Source organism: Mustelus asterias, chromosome 14 (genome assembly GCF_964213995.1).
Source record: "Mustelus asterias chromosome 14, sMusAst1.hap1.1, whole genome shotgun sequence".
NCBI lineage: Eukaryota > Metazoa > Chordata > Chondrichthyes > Carcharhiniformes > Triakidae > Mustelus > Mustelus asterias.
The window spans coordinates 70,462,096-70,476,509 of NC_135814.1; the positions used below are offsets into that span (position 1 = coordinate 70,462,096).

At 44.6% G+C, this 14,414-nt stretch overlaps 1 protein-coding gene across 3 annotated transcripts in view; it reads left to right on the forward strand.

Moving 5' to 3' along the window:
• The window catches only part of myo1b (myosin IB), a 294,758-nt gene that overhangs the window by 96,174 nt on the left and 184,170 nt on the right, over positions 1-14,414 (forward strand). For all 3 annotated transcript variants that reach the window (XM_078228616.1, XM_078228617.1, XM_078228615.1), the window contains exon 4: positions 11,212-11,306. In XM_078228616.1, coding sequence (XP_078084742.1) covers positions 11,212-11,306 — 95 coding nt within the window. The remainder of the gene's footprint in view (positions 1-11,211; positions 11,307-14,414) is intronic.

A 14,414-nucleotide genomic window follows, 5' to 3' on the forward strand; every position in this document is an offset into this window, starting at 1 on the left:
GTGACTCTGGCGAAACCCAAATTGGGCGTCACTGAGCAGGTTATTGCTGAGCAGGTGCTGCTTGATAGAACTCCTTCCATCACTTCACTGAAGATCGAGAGTAGACTAATTACAATTTAAAGAATGGTTCTAACCAATACACAGTACAATCTGAAGTAGCTCACCGGGAAGAATATTGGATTTAGTTTAAGATGATGGGAGCCATGCATCACGTTTCTACGTAAGGCCCTGGTGAAGACCTCGGTGCTGCTAAGTCCAAAAGGGCATTTGCCTAACAGCGTCAGGCCTCCCTTCTGATTAATCCTCGAGTAAGACAGAAATCCTGCCTCTGAGAGCTGCCAGCCAATCAGAATGGTTCAGGTGTTCCCATCCAAATGTGGGAAAGGCAAAGTCTGAAATTGGAGTGAAAAGTGGAATATTTTCAGGGCACCAATGGGTAGAGAAGAATGATGTGCAGTAAAATTATAATGTGATTGTTCGGATCACTCCTCTGAAATATGCACAGATTTGTCTCTGGATCGAAAGAAATTACGTTATCTGTAGAGGCAGTGAGAGGCCGACACCTCTCTAGTACTGGCAGGACCATCAGGATCAGTGGCCACTCCAAATAATGCACTGAGGCCTTCACCAGGAATTGTCACTGGATCCCTGGAGATAGGTAAGTGGGGTGGGATGGGGGTTTTTGATTTGATTTGATTTATTATTGTCGCATGTATTAGTATACAGTGAAAAGTATTGTTTCGTGCAAGAAACAAAGCATACTGTACATAGAGGACGGCACAGTGGCACAGTGGTTAGCATTGCTGCCTCACAGCGCCAGGGACCCGGGTTTGGTTCCTGGCTTGGATCACTGTCAGTGTAGAGTTTCTCCCCTTGTCTGCGTGGGTTTCCTCCGGGTGCTCCAGTTTCCTCCCACAGACTGAAAGACGTGCGGGTTAGGTGCATTGACCCGAACAGGCGCTGGAATGTGGCAACTAGGGGAATTTCACAGTAACTTCATTGCAGTGTTAATGTAAGCCTTATTTGTGACTAATAAATAAACTTTAACTTAGAGGAGTAAAAGAGAGAGTGCAGAATGTAGCATTACAGTCATTGAAGAGTTCGAATAGAGTTTTAGAAGCATAGAATGAGAGTAAAAGATAGAATTAGAGGGTATGCAGGGCACAGCTTGCAAGAGGTCACCATGCTCTGGCACCATCTTGAAGGGTGGAGGGGAAGAGGGGTTGATTGTAAGAGCAGGAGTAGGCTTTCATCCCCTCCTGACACCAGGTCCTTCAATTAGGCATTAGGTACCTGTGAATGAGGAACCCTCACCCCACAAGGCAAACCCAACAGGGTTTCCTGTGCAACTTTCGGGAGGCACAGGAGATCCATGTAAGGCCGGTTTAAATCTCTGACCTACCATTAAATCTTGTTGTCTCAGGTAATAATTGGTCTCAAATGACTTGTGAATGAGTCTAATTGACATCTTACCATCAATGGGTGGGATTCCCATGTGAGGCTCCCCTTTAGCCACTAAATGTGGGATAATTTTCCTGTCACCAGGAATCAGATGTGCGGCCTCCTGCTTGATTCGCCTGCACCCCTCCCCCAACCCCCTTCTCCCAGCCATCGAGTGCATTACAGTGAGCTCCATTAAATTCCACCCATTATGTTTATTATGTTAAAAATACAGAAGTGGGCAGTGAAGGTGATTCTGGAGTCAGTAAATTTGTGAGAAAAAACTTCGGGAAGGCTTGTTTAGGAGAGTGTGGGACCTGGAGGGTACCTAATTTGAAGTTTTCATGATTATGGTTGACAAAATTAAATCTGACAAATGGTTGACTCTTCAGTGATTTTAAAAACCAGGAGATCTGGGAGGAAGAAGAAACTTCCGGGGAACCTTTTCACCTCGAGGGTAATGAAGCTAGACTAATTTTATGATAAACCACTGAAGTAAACATAAATATGTACAAAAGTGAATATTTTCCTGGCCAGAGAAGAGATTTATTTGAGAAGGTGGGTTAATTAATAAGGGCGGCACAGTGGTTAGCACTGCTGCCTCATGGCACCAGGGACCTGGGTTCAATTCCGGTCTTGGGTCACTGTCTGTATTGAGTTTGCATGTTCTCCCTGTGTCTGCATGGGTTTCTTCCAGGTGCTCCGGTTTCCTCTCACACTCCAAAGATGTGCGGGTTAGGTTGATTAGTCATGCTAAATTGCCCTTGGTGTCAGGGGGATTAGGAGGATAAATATGTGGAATTATGGAGATAGAATCTGGGTGGGATTGTTGTCGGTGTAGGCTCGATGGGCTAAATGGCCTCCTTCTGCACTGTAGATTCTATGATAAAAAGAACATTCAGGCTTGTTAGGGCTTGATGTGTTTTCAGATTCCTTAAAAAATATTTGCATTTTTGATATATGGAAATATCTGATCGTCACAGTGAAGTACAGAACAGCAATCCAGCAATAGGATCCGATGATATTTCCCTATCACTACTATAATTTATGATTGCTGAGATGAAATATTCAGATGCCATCGGAAACTATGTATGGCTGGAGTATTTTCAAAAGAGAGATCCTGTACTGAACTAGTTTATACCCAATGAGACTTTACTGGACAACAACTAAAGAAGTAAGAAACGAGATTAAAACCCAAAAAATCACAGATCTTGATGAACAGGAGAGAGACAAAGGTGCCAAAACAGATGATAAAAGCTACAAAAGGAGGAGTATGAAAAGAAACTTGTAACAATTATATTGGGAAATAGAAAACAGAAAATGCTGAAAAATCTCAGCAGGTCTCACAGCATCTGTGGGGAGAGAATAGAGCCAACGTTTCAAGTCTCGATGAACCTTCATCAGTAAATTCGTCAGCTCTGATGAAGGGTCATCTAGATTCGAAACATTGGCTCTATTCTCTACCCATGGGTGCTGTCAGACCTGCTGAGATTTTCCAGCATTTTCTGTTTTTGTTTCAGATCCAAGCACCCGCAGAGTTTTGGTTTTATGTTGGGAAATAGGTTGTAGTCAAGAGCAGTGGGGACCCTTTGAAAACTGATAACTGTAATATTATTAGTGACAATTAAAAAAATGGCAGAATAACTAGTTTAGTTGAGGAAGAGGATAATTGGCAGAATGGGACGAAGGTGTCCCTCAAAGAATTGTGGAGAGACCTCGGATATTTACAGTATTTATTTGATGGAAAGCCACATATCCAGATTTTAGATGTCACAAAGACAGGTGACTTGCTAAAACACATAGATGGAAACGTAAAATTAAGAGCTATTAACAGATAAATTTAGCAAAACTGTGACAAACAGAGTTCAGCTTAGGCAAATGGGAGATTATCCACCTTGGATGCAAAAATGATGAAACAAGGTACTTTTGATGAATTATAAACAGTAGAGGCAGCCTCAAGATCCACTATAGATCATTAAAATGTCATGGGCAGGTACAGAAAATAATGATTAAAAAAGGCTAATGGAATGTTGGCCTTTGGAGAAAAGATCACAAGGTAGAAGTTAGACTACACTTGCAGTACAGTAAACGGTTTAGGGCACATAACACCTTAGGGGACATTGGTTTTGGAAGGAGTGCAGCCTTGATTTACCAGAATGATACCCATAGACACCGAGTCCAGATCAGAGTCCAAATCAGAGGAGTGGTTAACAAACTGGGATTGCATTCTTGGAATTTAAGAGGGCATGTGATGACTTGGTATGCGTTTTCACGATATTAAGAAGAGCAGGGAGGGAAGAGAGAGAGAAAAACTATTTCTGATTCTCTGGGAGTCTAAGTCCAGAGAGTATGGTCTAAAAACTAGAGCCAGATCTGTCAGGAGTGAAATAAGGAAAGGTTTCTACAATGAAAGGATGGTAATTTTGGAGCTCTGCTCCACAAGCTGCAATTGGTGCTAGACCAATTGTTCATTTTAAATGTTGAGGCTGGTTGATTGATGAAGGAATATAGGGCAAAGGTGGGAGTATGGAGCTAGGATAGAGATCAGCCATCATCTTGTTGAATGGTAGAAGAGGAGTGAGGGACTAACCGGTGCATATGATTTTGGTCATTCATCCGGGAAGAGCTTTCACCACAGCATCCATTTGTTTTTTTTCCAACAATTTCCAGACTACCCATCCCCAGGATCCTGTGTGAAGATCTTCCTGATAACAATTCTAAACATTACCTGTTCCTGATTGGACTTGTGCTGGCTTGACCCTACTGTCTTGAATTGTGTGTGTATGCGCATGCATGCGTGTACTTTGAGGTTCCTCTTTGGGTTTAAAAAGCACACTTTCATCTCTCACCAAAACAGGAGAAGGGGGTTGATTTTGGTCATGTTGTCACCAAAGTTTTGGCATGCTAGAGAGTTTCAGTAACCGAATGGGAAGCTGCCTGTGTACTTAGAGCTTACAAAAGTTGCATTCAGTTGGCATCTGAGCTGTGTGTTAGTCAGATATGTGTTTCAATTTTCTTCTTTGCCCTGTGGTGTTACAGAGCCATTATTACATTTTTAATTGTACTTCACCCCATCAGACTTCGTTTCCTCCCCTCACAGGCAGCTACCAAATCCAACCCCTCTTTATTTACATTCTAATACCCTGGTAAATTCTTCATATTCCACCTCAATTATATCCGTTTTCTGTTTCCCAAATCAGACTGTATACCTGCTCCTGTTCAGGATAGAGGTAGCACCAAGAGAAGAACAAAGGTGGGACTCTTACAGCTACTATAGGTGGAGTAAGAAGCTTCTGCTAGTTAATAGATAATGACATTTCAGCAGGAACTTTTTTAGTGCTGTCCTCGAGATTGCTGCAGTTCAGCTTGCAATAACAACACCCTTTTACCTTATCTTTTCTGACAGAAAACAGTGCTGAACAGTAACAGCTGCGCAGGTTGAATAAAATGCTTGGGCTGAGATAGCACCTTTCAAAACCTTGGGCCGTCTGAAACCACTTTACAACCAACAAACTAAATTTCTAATGTACAAAACACAGCAGCCAATTTGCACAGTATGCAATGATGGCCAGATCATCTGTTTAGGTGTGGGTTGGCAGACAGATATTGGCCACGCTGCTGTGGGAGATCTTCCTCACTTTTCAAAGTGGGATCCTTCACATTCACCCGAGTGCAGACTTGGTTTAACATCTCACTTGAAAGACTGCACCTTTGACAGCGTAACACTTGCTCAGTATTGCACTGAATTGCAGCATGGTGGCACAGTGGTTAGCATTGCTGCCTCATAGTGCCAGGCACCTCGGGTGTCTGTCTGTGTGGAGTTTGCACGTTCTCTCACTGTTGGCGTGGGTTTTGTTACGGGTGCGCTGGTTTCCTCCCACACTCCAAAGATGTGCTGGTTAGGTGGATTGGCCATGATAAATTGCCCTTTGGTGTCAGGGAGGTTAGCAGGGTAAATGGGGTTACGGGGTTAGGGCCCGGTGGGATTGTTGTCGGTGCAGACTCGATGGGCCAAATGGCCTCCTTCTGCACTGTAGGGACTCTTTGGTTCTGAGTTATGTGCTCAAGTCTCTGGAGTGGGACTCAAACCCACAATCCTCTGACTTGGAGCCGAGATTGTTGTCACTGAGCCACCTGTTCAGAGACACCCCCCACCAGGTATCAGCAAAGTATGTTATGGGGTGTTAGGACACGAACCATATCCACAGTTCCAACCATGCTAGCTGGTTCCTGGTTGTCTGGGAGTAGGGGAGGAGTTACTGAGGGGAATTAGGGCATTCCAGACAGCTGGACACAATCATCATGAATCACCTGACTGCACTAATGGATTTTCTTATCATCTGACTAATGATCATTCGTATCAGAGGCTTGCGTCCAAGATGTCTGCAAGTCCCCTTGGTGAGGAGAAGGAACTTTAAAATAGACTATCCAGGGAGAAGCTCATATTTAAAATGTGCTTCCTTATGCTACTTCCCCTGCACCCACCCCCACCACCACTACTAGTTAACTTGCGAAGGAGTAGCACAATAGCAATGCGCTACAAAAAATGCTAAATTAATCAGCATTGCTAAACCAAGGCTACTTCGGCAGTTTGTATTTATTTTGCTAAGACTGACGAGAGTGTAATTAATGTTCTTGGTCCTTCTCATGGGAGCTAGATTAATTGTGGGATATTTGGTTCTGCATAGAGACAGACTCCTTGTTGACAGTGGGGACTTATTAAACTCCTGTATTGGTTTGAATAAAAAAACACACCAGGGAATGAGGCTGTAAATATACAACAGAGCAATTAAATTAAATTGTGGATCTGATTCGGGGCAGGCTGTCCAAAAATTCCCCCCCTCCACTTCTTTGTAGTTACTGATTTATTGTACAACACTTCTGACAGTTAGGAATGTGAGATTCAAATACTTTGTTGACATATGTTGGGGAATGCAGAAAAATGGCAAAATGCTGCAGCTGTCTCTGGTGTTCAGCGTTTCTGTGATGCTTTTTCGTTTCTGTTTTTTTTTTACTCGATGCCAATGACTTCCCAGCCTGCATCTGAACTAGATCAGGCTCTGCCATTTTGATGTCCACCTCCTGCTCCCATTTCTGGCAGGTAGAGACTGACGACATGCAATGTGCCTGCCTATTTGAAGCATGTACGAGTGAGGCCTATTCTATTCCCTGCCAGTCGTGCTGTAGTGATACTGGATGCCAGGGAGGCATGTTCATTCCTTTTGCCCACCATTCTTGGGGGTGGCAGAAGCTGCAGATGAGCAGCTGATTAAGCTTTTGCAGTTATTTTAAAAATTTCCTCAGGAACTAGTGGATGCCATCACCAGTGTGCTGGGGTAAGCCTCCAAGACATTTTGCAGTCATCTTCTTCAGGCCCTTCAGATGGATTATCCAGGGGGACTGGAGATGAAGGTGAATTTCAATATCATTTTTTCCTAATGACCATTACTACACATCACATTTTTAAAGAGTCAGAAGTTGATCTACCGCAACATACTTTTTACAGGACTTCATAATGTGCAAATCCTAACTGTCAGAAATGTTAATACATGTGTGCTGACATTTTAAAAATTCATTTGTAGGACATGGGTGTCGCTGGCTGGGCAGAATTTATTGCCCATCCCTAGTGGATGCCATATATTGTAGGAAATTAAGATATGCACTGTTCCTGAGAATCATTGTGATGGATATTAGAATACCTCACTTTACATAGACTGCACTCGATCGTATCCAGCTCAGTCGCACCTTTCCAGACCATTCTGGTCTCTCTGGAACAATTTTTTAGTCATGATGTAGAGATGCTGGCGTTGGACTGGGGTAAACACAGTAAGAGTTTTAACAACACCAGGTTAAAGTCCAACAGGTTTATTTGGTAGCAAATGCCATTAGCTTTCGGAGCGCTGCTCCTTCGTCAGATAGAATGGATATCTGCAGATATCCATTCCATCTGACGAAGGAGCAGCGCTCCGAAAGCTAATGGCATTTGCTACCAAATAAACCTGTTGGACTTTAACCTGGTGTTGTTAAAACTCTTACAATTTTTTAGTCCAGTTCCTGGTTTCCTGCTTTCATCTCTCCATTTCCATCTTCTGCTCCCATCTTGCTATGGGTGTTTAGAATTCTTATTTTTCAGTGGTAGCATACTGAAAAGACTTGTGACTGTGAGAAAAAACGGTTCTGGTTTCCATCCTACACATTATATAGAATATAAACCTTGGCCTCCCATTCCCTGATTCTATTGTCCACACTGATCATAGTGAGTGAAGCAGGGAATGTCCAAGTCCCACCATCTAGGAAGGCGCACTGAATTTCTACAGCTTCCCACTAACATGGAAAACTGAATTTTAATGCAATAAGATAGCTAGTCTTCCAGTTAAGGCTAACATCTTAGTCTGTTGAGGGACAAATGGCATTGATGACCAGCCTTGCTTCCTAAAAGTGATGAGGATCCTGGGAATGAGATGTCCTTCGGTCATGCACATGTGTAATTGGCAGGGAACTGTTGGGGTGATTTTTGTAGGAGTTTGTTTTATTTCAAGTTGGGAAGTTTGTTGAATAAAAGCAAATTACTGCAGATGCTGGAATCAGAAACAGAAAATGCTGGAAAATCTCAGCAGATCTGACGGCATCTGTGGGGAGAGAAACAGAGTTAATGTTTTGTGTCCATTCAGACTTATTGTGGCAAGTTAGTTGGACACGGTGGCACAGTGGTTAGCACTGCTGCATCACAATGCCAGGGACCCAGGTTCGATTCCTGGCTTGGGTCACTGTCTGTGCAGAATCTGCACGTTCTCCCCGTGTCTGCATGGGTTTTCTCCGGGTGCTCCAGTTTCCTCCTACAGTTTGAAAGATGTGCTGGTTAGGTGCATTGGCCATGCTAAATTCTCCCTCAGTGTCTCCAAACAGGCGCCAGAGTGTGGCGACTAGGGGATTTTCACAGTAACTTCATTGCAGTGTTAATGTAAACCTACTTGTGACACTAATGAAAACATAAATAACATGTTTTCAGGGTGGCAAATATGGCACTTTTAAGGTTTCTTTTCAGCCAGTACTTGTGGTGATGATGAAAGCTACAATAGGCAGAGTCTCTGCTGCTATGTCCTCTTCTAGGCATTGACCTCTATGTCCTCTCTGAGCAGAGACTGATAGCCAGGTTCCGCACACATGAGGACCGCCTCAACCGAGATCTTGGGTTCATGTCACACTATCTGTAACCCCCACAACTTGCCTGGATGTGCAAAATCTCACTAGCTGTCCTGTCTGGAGACAATGCACATCTCTTTAACCTGTGCTTAATGCTCCCTCCACTCACATTGTCTGTACCTTTAAGACTTGATTAGCTGCAAAGACTCACATTCCAATCATTATTCATGTAAATTGAGTTCGTGTCTTTGTGCCCTGTTTGTGATCAGAATTCCCACCCACCTGACGAAGGAAGAGCCTGTTCCGAAAGCTAGTGGCTTTTGCTACCAAATGAACCTGTTGGACTTTAACCTGGTGTTAGAACAACAAGAACAAGAACAAAGAACAATACAGCACAGGAACAGGCCCTTCGGCCCTCCAAGCCCGCGCCGCTCCCCGGTCCAGGATTGAATCCTGAATCCAGGATCCCCGCCCAATTTTCCAGCCTATCTACATACCAATATCCTATCCACCGAGCTGTCCCTCACAGCTACGATGCTTTGTTCATCACAGCCTATTAACTCACCCCCACCCCCCCATTCCAGACCATGTGATCTCCAGGGTTGTTAGACTTCTTACTGTGTTCACCCCAGTCCAACGCCGACATCTCCACATCATGCCCTCTTCTATCCAGGGAGGATAATGGTAGCTTTGAGCAGCAGTCTCTTCCAGTTTATTTAAGAAAGTCTACCCACAAAATCCTCAACAAGACAATGATCTAACTCCTTTTTAAATGTCATGATGTGGAGATGCCACATGCTTTTTAAATGCAGGATTCTACATTTCCAGTTGTCATCTAGTTGACTGCTGACATTTTTGCACTGAGTAATGGAAATTGCTGCTTATTTGTGACTTGATGTTAGACTCTTTGGGTTGTATTTTTGGGACTCCTCTGCAGATGGGCCGGAGCGGAAGTGGGGTGTGGGGAGAACGTCTAAAATAATGGTGCAGGGCAGCTAGCCAATTTCAAGTCACCGATCCGGGCACAAGAAATTACCACCAGGGTAGGGGGCAAAGTAGGGATAGAAATCCTGCTGTCCTCCCAGTGAGGCCTATTAAGACTATTGCAAAACTCGGGAAGAGCTTGTCAGGACTGGAACTTCAGATTGTTAAAGGGGCTGACAGGTCAGCCACACCTTAATGATAAGCTGAAGGCAAGCAAGTACCAAGAGATGTGCCAGTTATTACTGTCCTGGCAAATCACCCCAGCCCATGATCAGTGGGGTAAAGGAGACTGGGCACATGGCAAGGTGGTGCACTTGAAGCTGCACAGGTGCCAAGGAGAGTGGGAACTCCATGCCCAGGCTTTGAACAGGGTTGGCACCCCTGGCATCCCAGCAACAGAAGAGCAGGGGCAAAGCTGCAAGGGCAATTGGGCAGCTATCTGCCAAGAAGAAAGGCTCCAGCTGGCAATTGGGGCTTGACTGTCAGTGTTTGGGCCAGATGATGATAAGGGGCAAGCCCCATTGCAGGAAGGACAGAACTTCAGGTCTCGGGAGAGAAAAGAGTGGCAGGAAGGCAACAGAGACCAAACCCTCAACATAGGATCTGCCACAAGATTGAGCTACCTAGAGATGACCACCATTGATTCTATTAGTTCCTGCATCTTGGTCATCACTCCATCATTGGTGTTCGTGCTTTAAGTTGCCTAGACCCCAAGCTCTGAAATTCAGTCCCTAAACCTCCACAGCTCCACTTCTCTGTCATCTTTTAACACATGCTTTTGGTCATCTGCCCTTGTTAGGGTCTTGGACCAGAACCCCAAGTTACATTAGGAAGCCAGACTAGACCCCAACAATATTTATTTTTTGGTATAAATGTGAGGTTAAGATATTTCTCCCAGGAGTAATTCCACTGACAAACAATAGATCTTTGAAAGTAAAACAAAGTTTGTTTAATAACACCGTTTACTTTTAAAAAATGAATCACTTTAACTATTATCAGTTGAGCAGTATTTAAAAATGAAGAAAACACCTTTACTTTCTGGCTTATGACTGGTCCAGTACCAAATAAACCCCATTCATGCATAGATGAAAATTACTTTTAAATACATATAATTAGCAAACCCAGGAATACTTGCTACAGATTGTGTTAAGTCTTGAAGCTTTCAGAGAGATTTTGTGGAGAGAGAGAGAGTTCTCAGAGTTAGCCTGACCCCAGCTGAAACTGACTGCTATCTGCTACAGATCTAGCTCCTCCCATGACCACATCAGCACCTGATCAATAACTCATGACCCTTTCAATCAATCTAATCAAAAACCACAGGGGAAATCTCTATCTGTAAACAAAAATTCATTAGCTCTATCCCTAAGTGAACACTACGTGGCTAAAATGAGCAATTATCATAGCACTATCATCACATCCTATACCTCCCTATGTGACTCAGTGTCACAATTTGTTTGAGAATATTTCTGTGAAGCTCCTTGAGTTGCTGTTCTGTACTAACAGCACAATATACTTATTGAAATTTTTGTTGGTTATGGTTGCCCAGTGCGGAACTGGACTTATTATTCCTCCCTTGCTTCTGCCAAAATGTTTGAACATTTTTTAAAAATTTCAGTTTTTATAACAGATGTATTATTTCCACAGCTATGCTTTAGCAGACGAAGCCTACAGATCTTTACGAGACCAGGACAAGGATCAATGCATACTTATCACTGGAGAAAGTGGAGCCGGCAAAACAGGTATCAATGCATTTTACCTGTTAAATATCACAAAGTTTTGACATCGTTGGTTTACTGAGACAATGGGCAGTGCAGCAGCCGATAAATTAATTCTGGAGAGATGGTTCAGTCCCATCAGCTGTGACTTAGTGTTGATCTAATATAGGACTTTAAAATGATGAATAGGTTTGGTGGGATAATGTGCTTTCACTTATGGGGAGACCAAAACTAGTGATCTATATATAAGACTGTCATTAATGAATCCAATCAGTAAATAGGAAATAGGTCTTTCCTCAAAGACTGTTTAGAATATGGAACTTGCTCCTACATGAAGCAGCTGTGGTGAACAAAAAGATGCATTTAAAGGGGAGATAGAAAGGTACATGTGTGAAAAGGATAGAAGGATATGATAAGGTTAGATGAAGTAAGATGACAAGGGATGTGCAGAGAATAAACACCCATCTAAAGCCCGTTGGATAGAATGGTTTGTGCTGTAAATTTGCCGTAACCCTATGCAATTCTATGTAATGGCTGCAATCTGTAATACTGATTAAAGAAGCTATTTTACCACTTCTCCCTCTTCATGCTGAGGATTTCTAAAAACTATGTTTGTGGAAATGGCACGAATATTTTGTGGGTCTCCATCTCTACCGAGAATAGGGGTTATTTTCTCGTCCAGGTAATTTAGAGGCAAAAATCAAATAATGATCTCATACTTTCATGGCACCACCACAATGGGTTGCATTTTATGTGCCCCTGACAGGCATGTTTTCGGTGGGGGGGGTGGCATGTAAAATAAGGTGGGTGCCCACCTTCCAACCCCACCCCCTTTCTTTGTGGGGCTCTGTGTTCACCTTCACTTCTGCTCCCCACACCCCCCAACCTCACACCCCTCCCAACCCCACCCACTCTCGCCCCCACAGAACACAAAGATGGAAGGAACAAAAATGCACAAATTGATCATAACAGTGATATTACTTTATGGAATAAATCAATAGTCCTCTTAAATGTAATTATACAGTGAAGTGAATTTTTACTGTAGGTCCAAAGAAGGGCAGCAGAAACAGAAGAGCGACACTGGGCCGACCAGAGTTCTCCGAGTTCGTATCTTCCCTGCTATAAACTAGAAGCAAAGTCATGTGCGTGTGGCTGTGGAGAGTCTGCCCATTGTGCCTCGTAACATTCTACATTCCACAGACTATCACTTTGGGGGATTGTAATGCAAAGCAATTACAAGAAGCTGGAGATCCCGTAGGGCATCCATGTCCTGTTGGGGATTTTCGGCGCCTATTTCATTAAATTGGCAGATTTGGAAGAATGGATTTTATTCGGCTTTGGAAGGGTGGAGATTTTCCAATGGCAATGGTATGAGTGGAGATAATTCTGGGAATTCTCCATTCAGCCATAACCGACCATTTGTGTTGATCAAGTTATGGCATGACGAGGATTAATTTTGCTGATATCTTAATGGTTTTTGACAAACAAAGTCCAGACTTCGTACCCCCTGCCAACAAAGAAATCCGAACACCTTTCTCTATAACGATTGAGTTTTTGCCAATGGTACCTTCTAATTCATAAAGAACTTTGTTTCTCTATCTCTGTCCTCCCACAGATGTTGCCCGACCTGCAGAGTTTTTTTGGGCAACATTTTGAGTTTGTATTGTCGTATTGTATTACGGCATCGCTCATCCCGAAACTGTAAAATCCTGCCCGAGGTCAATGGACCATTCCATGGTCCGCCACTCGCCCACTCCAATTCTGTGGTGGCGGTAAAATTCCAGCCATAATGTCAATTCATCTGGTGTGACATAAACAACGTGAACATCTAACTCCATCTGTACATGTTCCATCAGTTCTTTACACGAGTTATTTTACTATGAAATACACCTTACAAAGTGGAGCCAAGTATCAGGCTCTCTCTCTCCCTTTTTAAAAAAAAGAGTTGTAATCTAATTTCCAAATGCGTAACGTAATAATTTTGGTTTGGGAATGAACCAGGCAAGTTTCACCGACACGTTGCTTCGCCTCTGTAAAAAAAAAAGCTCCTAGAAACAGACTGATGAGCCGGTGATGAGCCCATCCTCAATGCGCTCGCTTCAGTCTACACACTGGCATCCCTTTCCAGTCTACGCACTGGCATCCCTTTCCCGGTCTACACACTGGCATCCCTTTCCCGGTCTACGCACTGGCATCCCTTTCCAGTTTATGCACTGGCATCCCTTTCCAGTTTATGCACTGGCATCCCTTTCCCGGTCTACGCACTGGCATCCCTTTCCCGGTCTACGCACTGGCATCCCTTTCCCGGTCTACGCACTGGCATCCCTTTCCCGGTCTACGCACTGGCATCCCTTTCCCGGTCTACGCACTGGCATCCCTTTCCCGGTCTACGCACTGGCATCCCTTTCCCGGTCTACGCACTTGCATCCCTTTCCCGTCTATGCACTGGCATCCCTTTCCCGTCTATGCACTGGCATCCCTTTCCCATCTACGCACTGGCACCCCTTTCCCGGTCTACGCACTTGCATCCCTTTCCCGGTCTACGCACTTGCATCCCTTTCCCGGTCTACGCACTGGCATCCCTTTCCCGGTCTACGCACTGGCATCCCTTTCCTGTCTACGCACTGGCATCCCTTTCCTGTCTACGCACTGGCATCCCTTTCCTGGTCTACGCACTGGCGTCCCTTTCCCGCCTACGCACTGGCGTCCCTTTCCCGGTCTACGCACTGGCGTCCCTTTCCCGGTCTACGCACTGGCGTCCCTTTCCCATCTACGCACTGGCGTCCCTTTCCCGGTCTACGCACTGGCGTCCCTTTCCCGGTCTACGCACTGGCGTCCCTTTCCCGGTCTACGCACTGGCGTCCCTTTCCCGGTCTATGCACTGGCGTCCCTTTCCCGGTCTGCACACTGGCGTCCCTTTCCCGGTCTGCGCACTGGCGTCCCTTTCCCGGTCTGCGCACTGGCGTCCCTTTCCCGGTCTGCGCACTGGCGTCCCTTTCCCGGTCTGCGCACTGGCGTCCCTTTCCCGGTCTGCGCACTGGCGTCCCTTTCCCGGTCTACGCACTGGCGTCCCTTTCCCGGTCTACGCACTGGCATCCCTTTCCCGGTCTACGCACTGGCATCCCTTTCCCG